At 37.4% G+C, this 16,001-nt stretch overlaps 1 protein-coding gene and 1 long non-coding RNA gene across 4 annotated transcripts; one reads left to right on the top strand and one right to left on the bottom strand.

Annotated features, from left to right (window-relative positions):
* Positions 1 to 848: 848 nt before the first annotated feature.
* On the bottom strand, positions 849 to 3,501 carry LOC137962522 (uncharacterized). The gene is made up of 3 exons (XR_011115138.1): positions 2,873 to 3,501; positions 1,733 to 1,848; positions 849 to 1,483 (listed from the first exon to the last, which is right to left on the bottom strand). It is a non-coding gene; the product is annotated as an uncharacterized lncRNA (long non-coding RNA).
* A 6,198-nt stretch (positions 3,502 to 9,699) lies between these two features.
* LOC137952103 (GTP cyclohydrolase 1-like) lies at positions 9,700 to 15,735 on the top strand. Of its 3 annotated transcripts, none has more exons than XR_011112186.1 (3): positions 9,700 to 10,845; positions 13,704 to 15,183; positions 15,425 to 15,735. XR_011112186.1 is itself a non-coding variant. In XM_068799184.1 (3 exons), the coding sequence occupies exons 1-3, from the start codon at positions 10,635 to 10,637 to the stop codon at positions 14,945 to 14,947; spliced, it is 1,272 nt and encodes a 423-aa protein (XP_068655285.1). In that variant the 5' UTR covers positions 9,700 to 10,634; the 3' UTR covers positions 14,948 to 15,253. The 3 variants fall into 3 exon arrangements, 2 of the variants coding, with proteins under 2 accessions (XP_068655285.1, XP_068655276.1); XM_068799184.1 differs by lacking the exon at positions 15,425 to 15,735 and having other exon boundaries at positions 13,704 to 13,835; positions 14,019 to 15,253; XM_068799175.1 differs by lacking the exon at positions 15,425 to 15,735 and having other exon boundaries at positions 13,704 to 15,253.
* The last annotated feature ends 266 nt before the right edge of the window (positions 15,736 to 16,001 follow it).

Below are 16,001 nucleotides of genomic sequence, written 5' to 3'. Positions count from 1 at the left end.
CAGATGCCCTCAAAAAACCTGCCAGCCAACAATTCTGGGAAAACAGGAGTACAAAGTAGACCAGCATCTGTAGAAAAAGTTTCATCTCATCTCATAACATTAAAATAAGAGAAAAAGAAGGCTTGCACACATCCACTCTATACCCATTACATTTTTCTTCCTTTTATTGTTGATTACACATGCACACTATATAGCCCTTTCCCTGGTAAGACTTGAACCCAAACCTCACATTTGAAAACCCCCATATCCATACCACACTATATAAAATGAAAATCCTTTACAATTTGGAAAAAAAAGCTTTACAACAACAAGAGAAGTTGCTTCCTCGAGTTTGAAAGCAAAATATTGGTTTCTCAAAGCAAATGCCAGTAATAAAAAGTAACCAACCAACATGTACAGGAATCAACATAAATGGAAAATCTTTTGTGCTACAAAACCTTTGTAATCAGAAAAATTGACACCCAGATCGAGGAAACTATTAAAAATAGGATTTGATAAAGATGATAGAAAGAGAACAAATATGCAAGCCCAGCAGTCACAGGGAAAAGTAGATACACCGTAAGAACCACAGAATTTTAGAAACCTGATGCATTATTCTTTCCAATAAATTAAAAAAAAAATTCTGCTTCCTGCTTCTCAACAAGAGCTGATTATCAGAACACAGAGGGTACAGCAGTCTACATTGTAATAGGTAATCTGGATCTTGGATACATCCGAGGTTTACTTACATCAAATTATCTTCAACACCCTATGCAAAATAAGAACCGTAGTGCCGATATTTTCATGGGTTCACTGTTAAGGATATTCGGAGGGCAAGTTTCTTATCCCAGACCTCTTGAATAATTAAGACTATCAAACTAAATAACAATCTCAAATTCTCAAAACAACAATTGAGCACAAGCCTAATCTACTAGAATTGATATTTGACCTACTGATTTGATCAAAGCTTTTCCAACAGAAACAACAACAGTCAGTCTTTATATAAGCTGTAATTTCACCATACAGTCCTATCATAGAATCAAACTGCAATGTTGATCGTATCACATAAACTGTAGCAAATAGACGATGGTGGCTGTCACTCAGCTGGGCTTTGACTTTTACATAAGAAACCAAGAATGTTAGGTTGTCATTATACACATTATTCCAGTATCTACACATCCTCTTACTTCATGTGCTTCCCTGAAGCAGCCATTAAAGATGCCGGCTACTTGGTCGTGCACTTGCATTAGCAAACGTATTACTCTTTCAAGAAATTATGTAGGTCTGGTTCCAACTACTCCAAAGAAAGCTACTCAGAGAAATCTGCATTAACAGTCTGTCAGCATACTCAGGACACAAGACAGGTATCATCCCTGACAAAATGTCCCACAGGAAGCATAAAAAAAAGGAGTAGAAAGAAAACACTTGGTGACTGGATCCGTTGGAGAAGTGTCACTGACTTTTGTCTTTCATTTGTTTCCCTTTTTCTGCTTCTGTTGTCTCTCTGTTTTGAGCAAAGCATTCCCATATTAATTACAACCAATGCCACATAATGGGTGCTAAGCATCAAAATAACGTCTTCAAAACACAAAAAGGATCAATATAGGCCTTTGCCACCATGTTATAGGGAGGTTAAGAAACAGTTGCCTAACACTGGAGCAAACAAATAATAATCACCAAAGTATGGCCTAAAAAGGCAGGAGGCTGTCCATGCATTAGACAATTTCACCAGATACTGCAGAAAACTCTGTACCTGATTTTCTTTTAGCCTCCGATTTTGCAAAGAACTCCATCCATTCATCTGTTAAAACATAAACAGGCTCTTCCTCTTCGTCTTCATCAAATTCATTTGCTTGCTCTTCCGGTGGACTGTGCTCAGACAAATTAACACGAAATTTACACAGGGGAAACAAGAGAGACACATGCAATGACATTCCATTACAGTTTGACAGAAGAAGCAATCAAGAGTTTCAAACACAATTAAACCAAGTATGGTAATGTATATCTAATTTCACCATAGGAGGCAAGCAGAAAAATACAAAAATGAATATGAAATCTGACAAGTAAGATAATAGACTGGACATGTAAAATCTCTAAATGAATACTAAAGAACTATATTTAAGCTGTGCCAGATAAGGGATTTTCTAGAAAGCTATGGTTTTTTGACAAATTAGCATACTACAATGAAAAACAACAGAAGGTTATAAATTAGCATGGGTTCAACTTCAAAGCTGAATGTTGAGTGGGAAAAAGTCCGACATAGAGAAATGAGAAAGCTAATGAGTTATAATGTTGAGCAATAAGCCTCCTAAGTACCTAAGTAGTTAGTCATTTTGGCGGAATCTAACATGGTGTGCCTGGGTAAGACGGAATGTGTATTCTCCAAGTTATTTATGATATGTGGGCTACCTGAAGTGAGAGCCACGTTATTTGTGTACTTTGGACATGTCTCAGACCTGTTATGTGTAAGCCTGAACGTGGGGGAGTATTGAGTGGGAAAAAGTCTGAAAGTTAAGTAATAAGGTTAGGCTTCGCTAGTGATTTTAGGATGGAAAGGAGTTCAACCCAACATCGAAGATTCTAAAATCCAAAGGCGTTCGAAGTTATCATGTGAAGTCTGAAAGTTAAGTAATAAGGTTAGGCTTCGCTAGTGATTTTAGGATGGAAAGGAGTTCAACCCAACATCGAAGATTCTAAAATCCAAAGGCGTTCGAAGTTATCATGTGAGCTTAGGAAGTCCTACACGAACCTAAAAATTAGATTTCCAATCTACTAGGGGGAGAATGGGACTAAAAAACAGACCAAATAAGAAAAAGATTGTAAGCTGCAACACAACCAAAAGCACATAAAATACAAGAAAGGAAAAAGTTAAGATTTTCAGGAACCCACTTACATTGTCCAACTATCAGTCTCTCGACAATCTGAAACCACCACTTTGGGTTCTTCCATCGTCCGAAGGAAACAAGTAGGTTGCGGGCTCCTAGGGATTGGAGAACGAAAGATCGGAAATGGACCCCGATGCATCCGAGGAAAAGGGCACTGAGAAGTGTGAAATCTTAGATCGGTGGAGCGAAGGAAGAGAGGATGTACAGCAGGACGAAAGAGGTGATGGCAGGACTGTTTCTGATGGTAAGAACAGGGAGCGGAAGGGCGAGAGAAAGGACATGAGGGAGCGTGATATTGGTAATGATGGCAATGTGAGGTCGAATGTGCGTGGAACGGCATGGTCTCGCTCGACTCTGCCATCTATTCTTTGTCTCGAACGAAGACTAGATTCGGCCTAAGCAGGAGCATATGAATTTAGTAGGGCTGTGAATCGAAGTGACTAGCCTACATTTTGTTCGGAGTAAACTATTGTTGAGGTTCTAGAGTGATTTCTCACTCAATCTAGTAATATGATAAGTGGTATCAAAGCTATTTCAATTTGGGGGAAGTGATATTAGAGCAAACGAAGTTTAGGCATGGTATCCTCGAAACCAACCTTGGAAGTACAACCTTCCAAAGGTAAGAAGAAAGTTTGTGAATCCGAATCTCGTTTTGCTTCTTTGTAATGAAGACTCGAGAAAGTTGAGTACTAATTCTCAAAATTATGAGGAGAAGACGCAAAAGTGGTAGACGTCTGGGAACATAGCCTTGATGTTATTCAAGGGCAAGAAGACAACATTCACAACATAGTTGCATGTGCTAAAAACGGATATGTTTACCAACAATGTAGAGGACGTGGACCAAGTTGGAGGAGATGCAAATGAGAATGACAATTCTTGAGAGAGATCAAAGCTCCAAAACATCAAACGTACAATGGCATATGAGATCCAGAGGTGATAAAAAAAAAAATTTGTAGAAAGTGGGGCAATACTTCAAAGCTTCCAAACTCATAGATGAAGTACTCAAGGCTAGTACCGCTTTAATTTTTCTTATTGTTGAAGTTATCTAATGGTAGAGAAGGAGAGTTGGTGATGCCAAGAACAAAGAAGCTTGGTAGACATTTGTAGGATTTCAAACACGAATTGAAGCCCCACTTCTTGGCCAAAGATGTCAATTACCTAGCGAGGAAGAATTTGAAAGCACTCAAACCAAAAGGAACAATTTGTGAATATATTCAGTCCTTTACTTATTTAGTGCTCGAAATTTTTAACATAACCAATGGGGATTAGTTATTCTATTTTTTTTTGTGGGACTTCATCCTTGGGTTGAACAAGAGTTGAGGTATTGGCTAGGAGTTTGACACGGTATCAGAGTTGGGCACCACGTTCCACGTTCGAATCCTGGTGGAAGCTGTAGGGAACGGGAACGGTGGGTGTCAGAGTTAGGTGATTTCGTCCACCACTGATGAGTTAGGTACTTGACTTTCCTCTCCTTAACGGATTGGTCTGTTAAGTACGGAAAGCCAAGTACCTAACCTATCAGTAGTGGACGGAATCACCTAACTCTAACAAAGACACATACAATAGCCTTTGTCACGATAGAGAAGCTGATAGATTTCAAAAAGAAATTTGATGAAACCTCAACCAAGTCCACCTATAGAAATGGTCACAGGGAGAACCACAAGAAGAAGCCTTCTTGGAATCATAACTCCAATAATGGGGAAGGAAAGAACAACCACTTGGACAAAGGTATAGCCAACAATTGAAAACTTACATTTTTTTTTTTTTTTATGAAGATCACATGGCACAAGACTGTTCATAAGAAGCTACTAAATTTTGTCAAAGGGAAGAAGGACATAGAGAAATCAAGTGGTGAACCTCAAATCAATTTGATGATGCCACTCAATTCCATCCAAGCACATGTTGAGAAGTTCACAATACAATTGGTAAGACCTTAACAAGAGTTGATGTATCTTGATGTGTTGCTAAATAACAACAAAGTGAAGGCCTTGGTCATTACTGAAGCAACTCACAATTTCATCCCGAGGATGAAGAAAAACAATTATGCTTCAGGTGGGAATAAGACAATGATCATATAAAATTTGTCAATTCTAAAGCCAAAGTTGTACTTGGAATAGCCAAGCACAACCGAGTCATCCTTGAAATTTGAGTAGGCCTACTTGATTTTTTAGTAGCATCAATGGATGATTTTAATGTAACTTTTAGAATGGATTTTCTTTATAATAGCAAAGCGTTTGTAATGTCTTACATGGGAACAGTAGGGATTATGGATAAAAACTGACAAATGTTTGATTTATGGAGTGGGGGACTATGTAAAGTAGAAAGTTGTTATGCTTTCAGTATTCTAACTTAAGAAGGGTCTTGGACGTGTCAAGTTCACTCTTATTGTTTCTTTTGTAGGAGACGAACAACATGTTAATGGTTAGTTTGTGTTTATGAAGAGAAGAAAGTCCTAAAGGAGAGAATTTTACGTTGGAGGAGATGTCAAAGAACTTACCTCCAAGGAGGGAGGTTTAGCATATAATCGAGCTTAAGCCTACCACCAAACTACCAACGTTGGCACCATTCCGCATCCAGCCAAAATCCTTGTTTGGCAAACCAACAAACCAATTTTCCAACATTGGCTTGTTCATGATCACACTGAGAGGTTATGCAATGGGTGAGGCATTTGTAATAGAACAACAGTCTCTTATGTTTCATGACATATTGTTGAGCAGGTCCAGGAGGAGCCTAGTTGACTCATGGATTACCAAATGGTGGAAGGAGCACATCAATTTATTGTGTGTTTTATTACAACCTATTAGAAGGATAATGCAATGAAGACGTCTGCATTATTTCAACATGAAAATAATACGCGAGCAGATGCGACACAGGCGAAGAAAGGTATAGTGCAACTAACAGAGGCAAAATTGGATGTGGCATAACCACAAAGGTTGCATTAGCAACATTACCAAAATGAGGTTTCTAGACTGGTATGACAATCCGAAATTACTAAAATGCCCGCTTGAGGGCAATAGCACCTTCAGGCGTTTCATAAACATGAACAAGGCCCATGCATTGTAGCAGCAACGTGTGCACGAGCGTGCCGAACGAGTGTGCCCAATAGTTGTTGTGTCGGTACGCTCGTGCTAAGGAGCCCAGGTGTGCGGCAGGGTGCATAGGTAGTGCCTTCAAGTAATAGGCGCATGAAGGCAATAACCTACAGTTGGCAAATTGCTAGAAGGTTGGCTGGCTGTTCTATTTAAAATTTGAAATTTGACTTGAGGCTATCTAAATGGATTAAGATAAGGTTTTGAGACAATTTACGAAATGTGAGATAATGCCTAATTTGAATTTGAATAAAGAGGAGATTTTCCTCATGTGGGTGGCAAAATATTTTTTCTTGAGGAAAATCTCGTAGGATCTTGTATGTTAAAGAGATAAGGAAGGTTTCCCCTATTTTACCTATAAATAAGCTTTGTAAACCGATGTAAACCATCTCATTTTCGTCGAAAGAAGTTCCCCTTACCTATCAGAACTTGTTTCTCTTCTATTTGCTTCATTCCTTCTTGTGCAAGAAGACTGATTGGCCTACTTTTCGTTTGGAGTAAGCTAGGCCACACGTTGAGGTTCTAAGAGTGATTTCTCATTCAATTTGGTGGTGTGACAATCAACATACTTTGATTGACCTGCAACTCCATTTCTTCGGCCTCGATTTGGTGTGTCTTGCACATTGTGTGCATGTCATCTCACACACCCTCAGTCTTGCATGGCTTTGTCCCACAGGTTCATACTATTAGATGTATTTTATTCTCCGCTAATTGTAATATAGACTCTCCCATTGGATTGATCATAATTCTCCTCTAATCATAACACTATTGCACTTTTTTATTGGATTGATGTGGCACCATGGCTTCTTGTAGTTGGAGCTCTAGTCATCACATCTTTAGGTCGATTGTGTTTGTCATTAAAAAAGATTATTAGAAAAATATTGTTCTAAAAATCCAATTCTACAGAATTTTTATGGTAACAACTATTTGGAACTAACTTTGTGTTTTTGGGTGGATTTTGAAGCCAAATTTATACTCCTAATGCAAAAAAGAAGGTGTTATAAAAAATTAATATCCAAACAAAATTCTAATAGCAAAAAAAAACTTTTGGGATAAAGTTTTTGAAAAAAACACTTTTATGTAAATAAAAATTCCCTGTTTAAGTTGATTTTCCACTCTTTTCATATATGAAGCTTGCCATGGTGATCATGACCCTTTTCCAAAGTACTCTATACTTTAAAATAAGAGGTGATTTGAGGGTTTACAAACTCAATCCATTAGTTTTTCAAAGAGATAAGTATGCAAAAGTTTTTTTTTAAAAAAATATTTTATATATCTTAGCCTAAATTCGTGGTATAACTGATCTTAGTCATTTTCATATCATATTTTATAGTCTAGCAAATCTATTTGAGTTTTGACTTTCAATTCTTGTTATGGTTGAATTGATTTTTATATGGTAATTAACATAAAACTCTTGTTTTTAGATTTTCTCCTAAGTCTTGAATTTTATTTTTTTATTTGGTTAATTTTTTCTAAAGAAACCAAAGTACTATAAAACTCTTATTTTGAAATCTTGAAGACTATTTTGTGATTTTCAGTTGAACTCATGTTTTAGACTTTAAATCATGTGTGGTTCAACAAATCATTTCAGACTCCTATTTTTCAAAACAAATCTTTGTTTTGTGGTTGTTTACAAATTGGACTTCTACTTTGAAATCATACTTTGGGTTCAAATATTGTACTTGAAGGTTCATATCAATGGAATTTGCATACCTTTTAGGGGTCATATAGGAGGGATATCATTTTTGTTCGAGTTTTGCATTGTGAAATCGACCTATTTTAGAGTCATCGGATGTGCTTAAATTATAAACAAGTAACCCTTGTATTTTACTTGGTCAAGCCTTATGTGCAGCCAAGACCATCACTCAAGTCACCTTCCTTTTGATAACCCCTGTGGCAAAGCTTAAGGAGTTAAAAAAAACCCATGTGGATTTAGGCTTGAGTTTTTTGTTTAAAAAAAAACCTTTAAGGAGTAGTAGGGGCTTAAGTTGGCAATTGTGGCTATGTTGGTTCTAAATTCTCAGCTCTTTTCCTCCTAAAATTTCTCATCTCTCTAGACCTGTTCTCTCTCACCTTCTTCTCTGGTTTTTTTTCCTTTCCTCTCTCCCCATTCTCTATCTTTATTCTTTTTCTCTTTCGCCCTCTTCCTTCCCAGAGGAGTTCAATTGTAGTCGACTTCTACATTGCTGTGTTTCCATCAACAAGTAGAGAGAGTGGCGAATCTGGGGACTCCAAAGAAAGATGGTTGAATTCCATACGACGCAGCTCTTTCTTTTTCCACTCACCGAGCCTATCAAAACAAATACAGGTAGAAGACAAAGGCAGAAATGGAGACAGAGACGAGGAGGAAGGTCCCATTGTCGCCATTAGCCACGAAAAAACATTTTTAAATTCAGAACAGACGTCCGAGTTACGGAAAAAAAAACGAAAATGAAGGCGGATGCATGACGAATCGAGCACCAAACGACCAACCAGAAGTTGGGTGAGAGGTTTGGTGAGGAAAAGGAGAAAGCATATTCTGCGGAAATTTTCAAATTGGAAGACTTTCAAGGCACATGTTATGATTTATTGACCTCTCGATGCAAAACAAACCAGAATTGAAGAACTTTTAATTTCAGTATTATTTATTGATGAATTTTGACAAACCAAAGGGAGAATACTCAGATTTAAGTCCTCATTCAATCTAATTCTTCAATTTAAATAGAAAACAATGATATTGCAATAAAAAGGGTTAAAAAATACGGTGCCAGTTGGTAAAAACACAAAATTATAAACCATTTCTCAATGGATTTTGATGAAACAAGACGCAAAATACTCGCAGTAAAGCGATCTATCTAATGCATAAATCAATTTGAATGAAAAAATAGAATAAATATAACACAAAAATTATGTAGAAATTAACTATGAAACAAAATTGACCTTCGACTCTAATGCCATGAACGATTTTTAAATGAAAATGAAATTGAAGATCAAAGGAACAAAACACACAAACTAATATTAGTTCAGCCTCCACGAACGGAGAGAGAGAGAGATTTTTTATTGAATCCGAATGAAATTTACATCAATACAAACATATTTATGGGCTAAAGAAGGATAATTTGAATCCTTAATTAAAAATTCAATTTTTTTAACTCAAGAAAAAAATCAAATAGATTTTTTTTTTATTTTAGGAAATCTTGACAAATTAACCTCTTGATTGATTTGTCATTTATTTCTTAATTTATTGCATAATATAATTTTATAAATATTTAATTTAAAAAATAAAATTTCTCTTAACTCCTGCTTTTGTATCGATGTAGGCATGGTTTGTGAAAACAAAGCTGAGAGATTGAAATAAGGCTCCTTAAGTATAAAAACCAAACTCGAGATTTTTCGAGATCAGCTTTTTAGATCGTGAGCCGACTCGTTAGCCTATTTTTTTCTAAAAATACCTTTTACTCTAATTACTCTCGTCAATTCCCTCTTTAGTTGAATAATTGTTCTTATTTACTTCAAACCTCAAAGATGGTCAATCCTTCTACGCTTTTGGGTACCGTAACATCTAATGGTGTTGTTTGTCAATGGAATAAAATATAATTAAAAGAGTTATTTGTTCCGTCTATTAGGTTTATTAATTTGGTTATTATATTAGTATGTTTCATAAAAAAAAAACATAAAAAACAAAATGTTAGATCCGCACGAATTACCAAAAAAGGAATAGAAAAACGCCTAGATCCGCATCCTCAGTTTGCTGTATCTGGGCCGACTTCGCACCTTCGCACCTTCGCCACCCCATAGGCCATAGCTTCCACATTTCGTCTGCTTCTTGGTTGGGAGATAAAGGGTGTTGTGGTCCGTTCCAAGTTGCAGACAAAAACTGCCGACGGAGAGGGCGTCCGGAGGCAATAGCTTCCACCTATCGTCTGCCTCTTGGTTGGGAGATAAAGGAAGTTGTGGGCCGTTCCAAGTTACAGACAAAAACCGCCCGGCGCTGCCCCTTCCTGCACTAGAGTGGTGTGGTCAAACCTCCATTCGCGAGCCACGAAGACGTAACTTGCTTTGACGGTCAAGCTCTCACATTCCGAGACCCAGCTCCAGCCTCGCTTACATCCTCCCTAATCCTATCTTTGCAGGAGGGCTCTGCGTTTAATCTCTCGTTCCCTTTTTGGTCCTTTTTTCGTTATCTTACTCGCTTTCTCTCCGTCTGGGTGCCTCTATTTCTTCAAGTTGTTTCGGTTTCTTGGTCTGGATCTGTATTTTATTTTATTTTATTTTTTGCCTTTCTATTGTCATAACCTTTCCGGGTTACTCTATTCTCTTTTATTCTGCTGCTACATCTGGGTGTATCGTTTCATTCATTTTCTTTATCTGTGTTTCGTACTATCATCAGCCTCTGGTCTACTGTTATAGATTCTATATTTTCGTCTCCGCCAACCTTTTGGTTCTCTCGTTCAACGGACCACTCTTGTAGCTCCTTAGTCGCTTATTGTTGTCAAACTATATTTCTGTGATTTGATCGCCTTCATTTTTTAGTTGTTTTTTGATCCAGAGCCTTTATTTCGAATATTTCTTTTCTGTTTTCCTATCTCTACGTTCACGGGATCGAGTCTTTCTTACGTCCTTTCCTCTTCGTCTCTTCCTCGTAGGTTTGTTTCTTATCTAGATTTCCTTCATTCGGTCTTATTTTCATACTACGCTGTCAATGGGTGCTCTGGGTGTTGAACTTTTGGATGAGCCAGAGACCGTCTCTAAGCTATTTCCCGTGGATCTGGAATTAGAAGAAACATTGGGGACAGGCGGCATCGAAGAGGCTGTGAAAGTTTTGCTTCAAGGACTCGAGGAAGATGTTACAAGAGAGGGTCTGCTCAAAACTCCATTACGTGTTGCTAAGGCCCTTAGAGAAGGAACTACAGGTAATCTACTGCACATCTCATAACCAATCTAAGAAGTTCTTTCAGTTCATTTTATTTGATTCGACTGACAGTGGCTGCTTCTTAATAGTAGTTGTTGTTTTTTTATATTTTTTTATTTTTTATGTGTGTGTGTGTGTGTGTGTGTGTGTGTGTGTGTATGTGTTGCACTAGGTAACTTTTAGCTTATAGAGTAATTAATAAGTAGGAGCAGAGGGAAGCATTTGTTTGGAGCTATGTCGATTGGTATTAGAGGATGTATGACTAGACGTTGTGCAATTTCTTTGCTGCGATTGATTTGCTTGGAGGGCTGACCATTTCTGATCTTTCAGTAACTTGGTATGGAGGATTCTTTGCTAGGATTGATTCGATTGGAGGGGTGACCATTTCCAATCTTTCAGTAACTAGGGTACTAATGCCTTCGGTGTATTTGTCAGCTGCTACCTGACTTTTAGTTCCTGAATTATGTATAAGTTCTTTGAGTTTGTAGAATTTGATCTTGTGAGCTTTCTTGACACTAGGTGGTTTCAGGTAAATGTCATTTTATTTATTAATTAATTTTTTTCCAAACACATTTCGTTGTACTTTTAGAAAAAAAAAAGGTAAGCTTTCTAGTGGCTACTGGAAGTTTGTTTTATATTTGCAAACTAGTTCAAAAATGAGGAATTTAGTATTTAGGGAAATATAATAGAAAAGTAGATTACTCTGGTAATTATTGGTACTCTCATCAATAATTCCAAGCACAGGTTTATTTCTTCAACTTGCCACTGTTATGTCGGTTTTTACATGCAGAGTATTTTCTTTTAACAAAGTTTGTAATGTTTTTTTGCTGCTTGAATTCCATGGTTTTCTTTAGCTTCAGAACCTCAAAAAGAGCACAGACCCTTAGCTCAGTGGCCACTTTTGGGTTTCTGTCAATGAAAGGCCATTGTTTTAAGTTTCAGTTATGTCATTTGATGAAATCAACCTCAAGAAATAAGTAAATGAAATGAATAGTGTTAAGTTGGGTCCAAGGCCCATCCCAAAATAACTAGCCACCTTAGGAAGCCTCTTTCTCAACTAATAAACTCAAGATATTTGTACTCACTAATCTATGTGGGACTATTCTTTAACAAATAGATTTACTAGGATGATATAAATGATAGAAAGACCTAAAAAACTGTGTTAAATTGAGAGATTAAGGAGTAGAGAAAGAGAAGAAAGAAGATAGAGAAGAGAAAAAAGCTGAGTGAAGTGTGCAGCATTATGCATGCACTTCAATGAGGCCTGGACGTTGGCCTCTCTATTAGTACTCTTATTAAGTGAAAATAAAGTAAAAAATACTGAAGCCCCTCTACACTAAAATCCCTATATCTTCCTATATATACTTTAGAATTTTATGAAAATTGAAATATAAAGCTCCTATTAACATCTGAGTTTACTACTAACCTCGTGGGCAATCTGACAAATGTAAAATTATCAAAATACCCCTTTTCACTTAATTCAACAAACTACAACCATTACTTCATAAAATTGTATTTGGGAACAGGCAATTTGAAGATGAAGAATGAAAACCATTTATCTTGGATGACTACTCGAGGAGAAACCTTATTTAGCTTGGACAACTCTTTGCTTCAGATTACTCTGTATGAACTTCTTCATGTTAAATGACTCAGAGGATTTTCTTATCGGTAAGGAATGTAAACCATTCATTATCTCAATAGATCTTTGACTGGTAGAGTTTTCCAATGTTATGTTCTTCTGAGAAAGGAGCATGCGTGTTATAGGGTCATCTATGAAATGGGGCTAGGATGATCATTACTTCTGTCATATGCGATGCATAACATCATCTCGGTGAGGCTCAAAGGAAATAATTGCTCTGGATTTTTTTTCCCCATTAATGGTTGGGGTACAGGTTCACTATTACAACCAACACCTGTTAGTTATACATGCAGTATTCCATGTAAAAAGTTGTTAATCTGATCTTTTAATTAAATTTGTGTCATTATTTTGTTGGTGTTGGCAGTCTGTTGGGTTTTTGTTGTAGTTGACACAAATGCTTGCAAAATGCCTCATTTTGATTAAAGGAAATATGGCTTCAGATAATTTGGTGTTGATCGATTGATTGGTTTTCCTCTGCCTACTCTTACATGGATTTTGATGTTTGGAAAGGTCTATTCTTAGAGTTCCATGGAAAAAAAGGGACTTGGGGTGCATTCTATACTGATTTTTCTCAATTCTCCACTTGTGAGTGTACTAGGTCTTGAGCCAGTGTGCTGCATTTTGGTGTATTTGGTTGTGCTTTATTTCTGGATCCCTCCCTTGAAATTTCTGCAGATGTTTGTCTTCCAAGGAGTTAGGTTTATCAAGTAATGGGAATTAAGGATGTTTAGAAAAAGGAAAGTTTTGGGAATATCACTTTTGAGTTTTACTATGTCTACACTAATTGAGACAAATATAAGATGCCTTATTCAAGCTTGGGATTTATTGCCAGATTTTTTCCCACTTTTTGTCAACAATTTCTTCAGAGTGCCTTTCCAGGTCTACTCTGTTTCCAAAAGAAAAAGAAAAGATCAATCTTTTTCTGTCTTATTTTACACCAATCTTTAACAGGCTTTAGAATCTTCTTGTATTGCTACTTCTTTTATTTGTACCAGTTCTGATGCTAAATATTATTCTTTTGTAGATTATCCTTTACAGATCCATGTAGAACTGAATTACGGAGAGCAGTGATCCTATCTATCTCTAACTCTTCTCTTCTTCTCTTTATGTTTTTGATTCACGGCCCTTTTTTCAATTGACGGGCCTTTTTTTGTGTTTGCTCCTTTTTCATTTGATTGGTAAGAATATTCTTTACTCAAAAAATACTGTTCTTTTTCTAGGTTACAGACAGAAAGTGAAAGACATTGTCCAGGGAGCCTTATTTCCTGAAGCTGGTTTGGATAATGGGGCTGGCCTTGCGGGTGGAGCAGGAGGACTTGTGGTTGTTCGAGATATTGACCTCTTCTCGTACTGTGAGTGTTGCTTGCTCCCATTTAAGGTCCAATGCTATGCGGGTTATGTCCCTTCTGGCCAGCGTGTTGTAGGTCTAAGCAAGCTACCTCGGGTAGCTGATGTTTTTGCCAAGAGGTTGCAGGATCCTCAGAGGCTGGCTAATGAAATTTGTGTGGCTTTACATGACAATATCAAACCAACAGGTGTCGCTGTCATGCTTGTTTGCTGGCACATTAAGTTTCCGTCACTTGAAGAGACAACTCACATTCCTACTCACCCTACAAAAGACCCCATGCCAGGATGGGTCCCCATCTCAGTCTTCTCAGGCTCTGGTGTGTTTGAGAATGATAACAGTGATGCTTGGGATGATTATTTGCCTCTTCTTAAGTTTCAAGGTATTAAAGTGGAGCGAAATGCTACTCTAGAGCAGTCCTGGTGCCCTTCTAGGTCTCTGGAGTTCCCACTTTCTAATGGACATTTAATGAAGAACTTATTCAATAGTGGAACTCTTTCTAAGGAACCAACCAGCTATCCTACCATGATGAATGCTGTGGTTTCAATTCTTCATTCTCTTGGTGAAGACCCATCGAGGAAAGAGCTAGTGAATACCCCTCATCGTTTTGTGCAATGGCTGATGAAATTTAAGAGAACAAATCTGGAGACAAAAATTAATGGTTTTAACCTAGATGCTTCTCTCGGAGGAATAAGTGGCACTGTTTCTTACGATCAAAAGAAGGTCCAGTCTGAGCTTAATTTGCCATTCTGGTCACAATGTGAGCACCATCTTCTTCCATTCCATGGCGTAGTTCATATATGCTTCTTTCATAGTGGAGAAATTGAAACTGTTGACAGATCCTTTTTGCAAACTGTTGTACAATTGTATGGTTGTCAACTTCAAGTGCAAGAAAGGCTGACTCGGCAGATTGCAGAGACAATTAGTTCTATTTTTCACTTACTAGGAGTGATGGTAGTGGTGGAAGCTAGCCACATTTGCATGATCTCCAGAGGAGTTGAGAAGGTGGGAAGTAGTACGGCGACTATTGCTGTCATGGGTCAATTTGCTGCAGACCCCAAAGCAAAAGCAGCTTTTCTAGAGACCATTTCATGCAGTACAGCTTTTCAAGGACAATAGACTTAATATATGTCATAAACTGATTTATTAAAAGCCTGCCTTTACAGGGCATGGAGGATTAAGTTGAATAACGACGGTCTTCATCGCAAGACAGGAAAATCCCATTTCTGTTTTTGATTATGAGAAGAAAGCAAGGCTACAAGAGTCCCATATCATTAGCAAGGGTACTTTATAACACATTATTCTTGGGTTGATATCAAGAACAATTTCCCTCTCAAAGAGCTGTTAAGGGAAAAGTGAGTATATGTTACTTGTTTTAAATATAATTTTTTTTATCTAGACTTTCAGAAAAATCATTGCCCTCAATATATCCATGTAATAAATACGAGTAGCATCATTAAAGAGGCACATAGTTGGGAAGGCATTTCCTGTTACTTGTTTGGAGAAATTTGAAACAAACCATAGCCTCAAATTAGTGATGGGATGAATTCTTTTATTGTGTTGTGCCCTTTTATTATGTGAAATTTATGTGGCCAGATGGTAAATCACTTGCCAACTCCAGACTGGCGTGTTGCTTCCAACAAGAACTCTGTTGTCCACCTTCAATATGGCAACATATGTAGCAAGTTCGTCCACCAGTCCGAATCATCCTCTGCTTGTCTAACCATTTTTTTGTTCGTCTGCTCGTTCCTGTGTTCAGGGCATGCAGAAATTGCCCATTTATGGGATGAGAGCATTCCTTGGGTTCTGTCTTCATATCAGCTTGAACAGAATGTGTTGATTGTTCTATCAATTTGTTTAAAATTCTGAGAAAGAAATGAGAGTTATTACTGATGTGTGCCTTATGTGGTCTGGGATTGCTGTTGCTTTGAATTGAATCCTACTTTGTGGTTAAGATATGCTTGGAGGAGCATATTCTATTTGGCAGATGTTAGCGTTTGCTTTATGTAAACATGAGCAAATTCTCTTTGATCCGAAACACCCTATTGTTTCTTTTAGTTCAAATGCATCAAGGAAGAGTGGCTAATGTCGTATGCCACAATTATGCAAGGGGAACAACTGTAGTTAGATGCCTTGAAAGATGAAATCAACAATAGGTGATCAACCAAATCTT

This window comes from Aristolochia californica, unplaced genomic scaffold (genome assembly GCF_029961685.1).
Source record: "Aristolochia californica isolate CCGP_79_NKW_82.1479 unplaced genomic scaffold, dmAriCali1.0.hap1 SCAF_1, whole genome shotgun sequence".
NCBI lineage: Eukaryota > Viridiplantae > Streptophyta > Magnoliopsida > Piperales > Aristolochiaceae > Aristolochia > Aristolochia californica.
The sequence above is the reverse complement of the archived record's forward strand: the minus strand, read 5'-3'. Positions and strand labels throughout refer to the sequence as shown.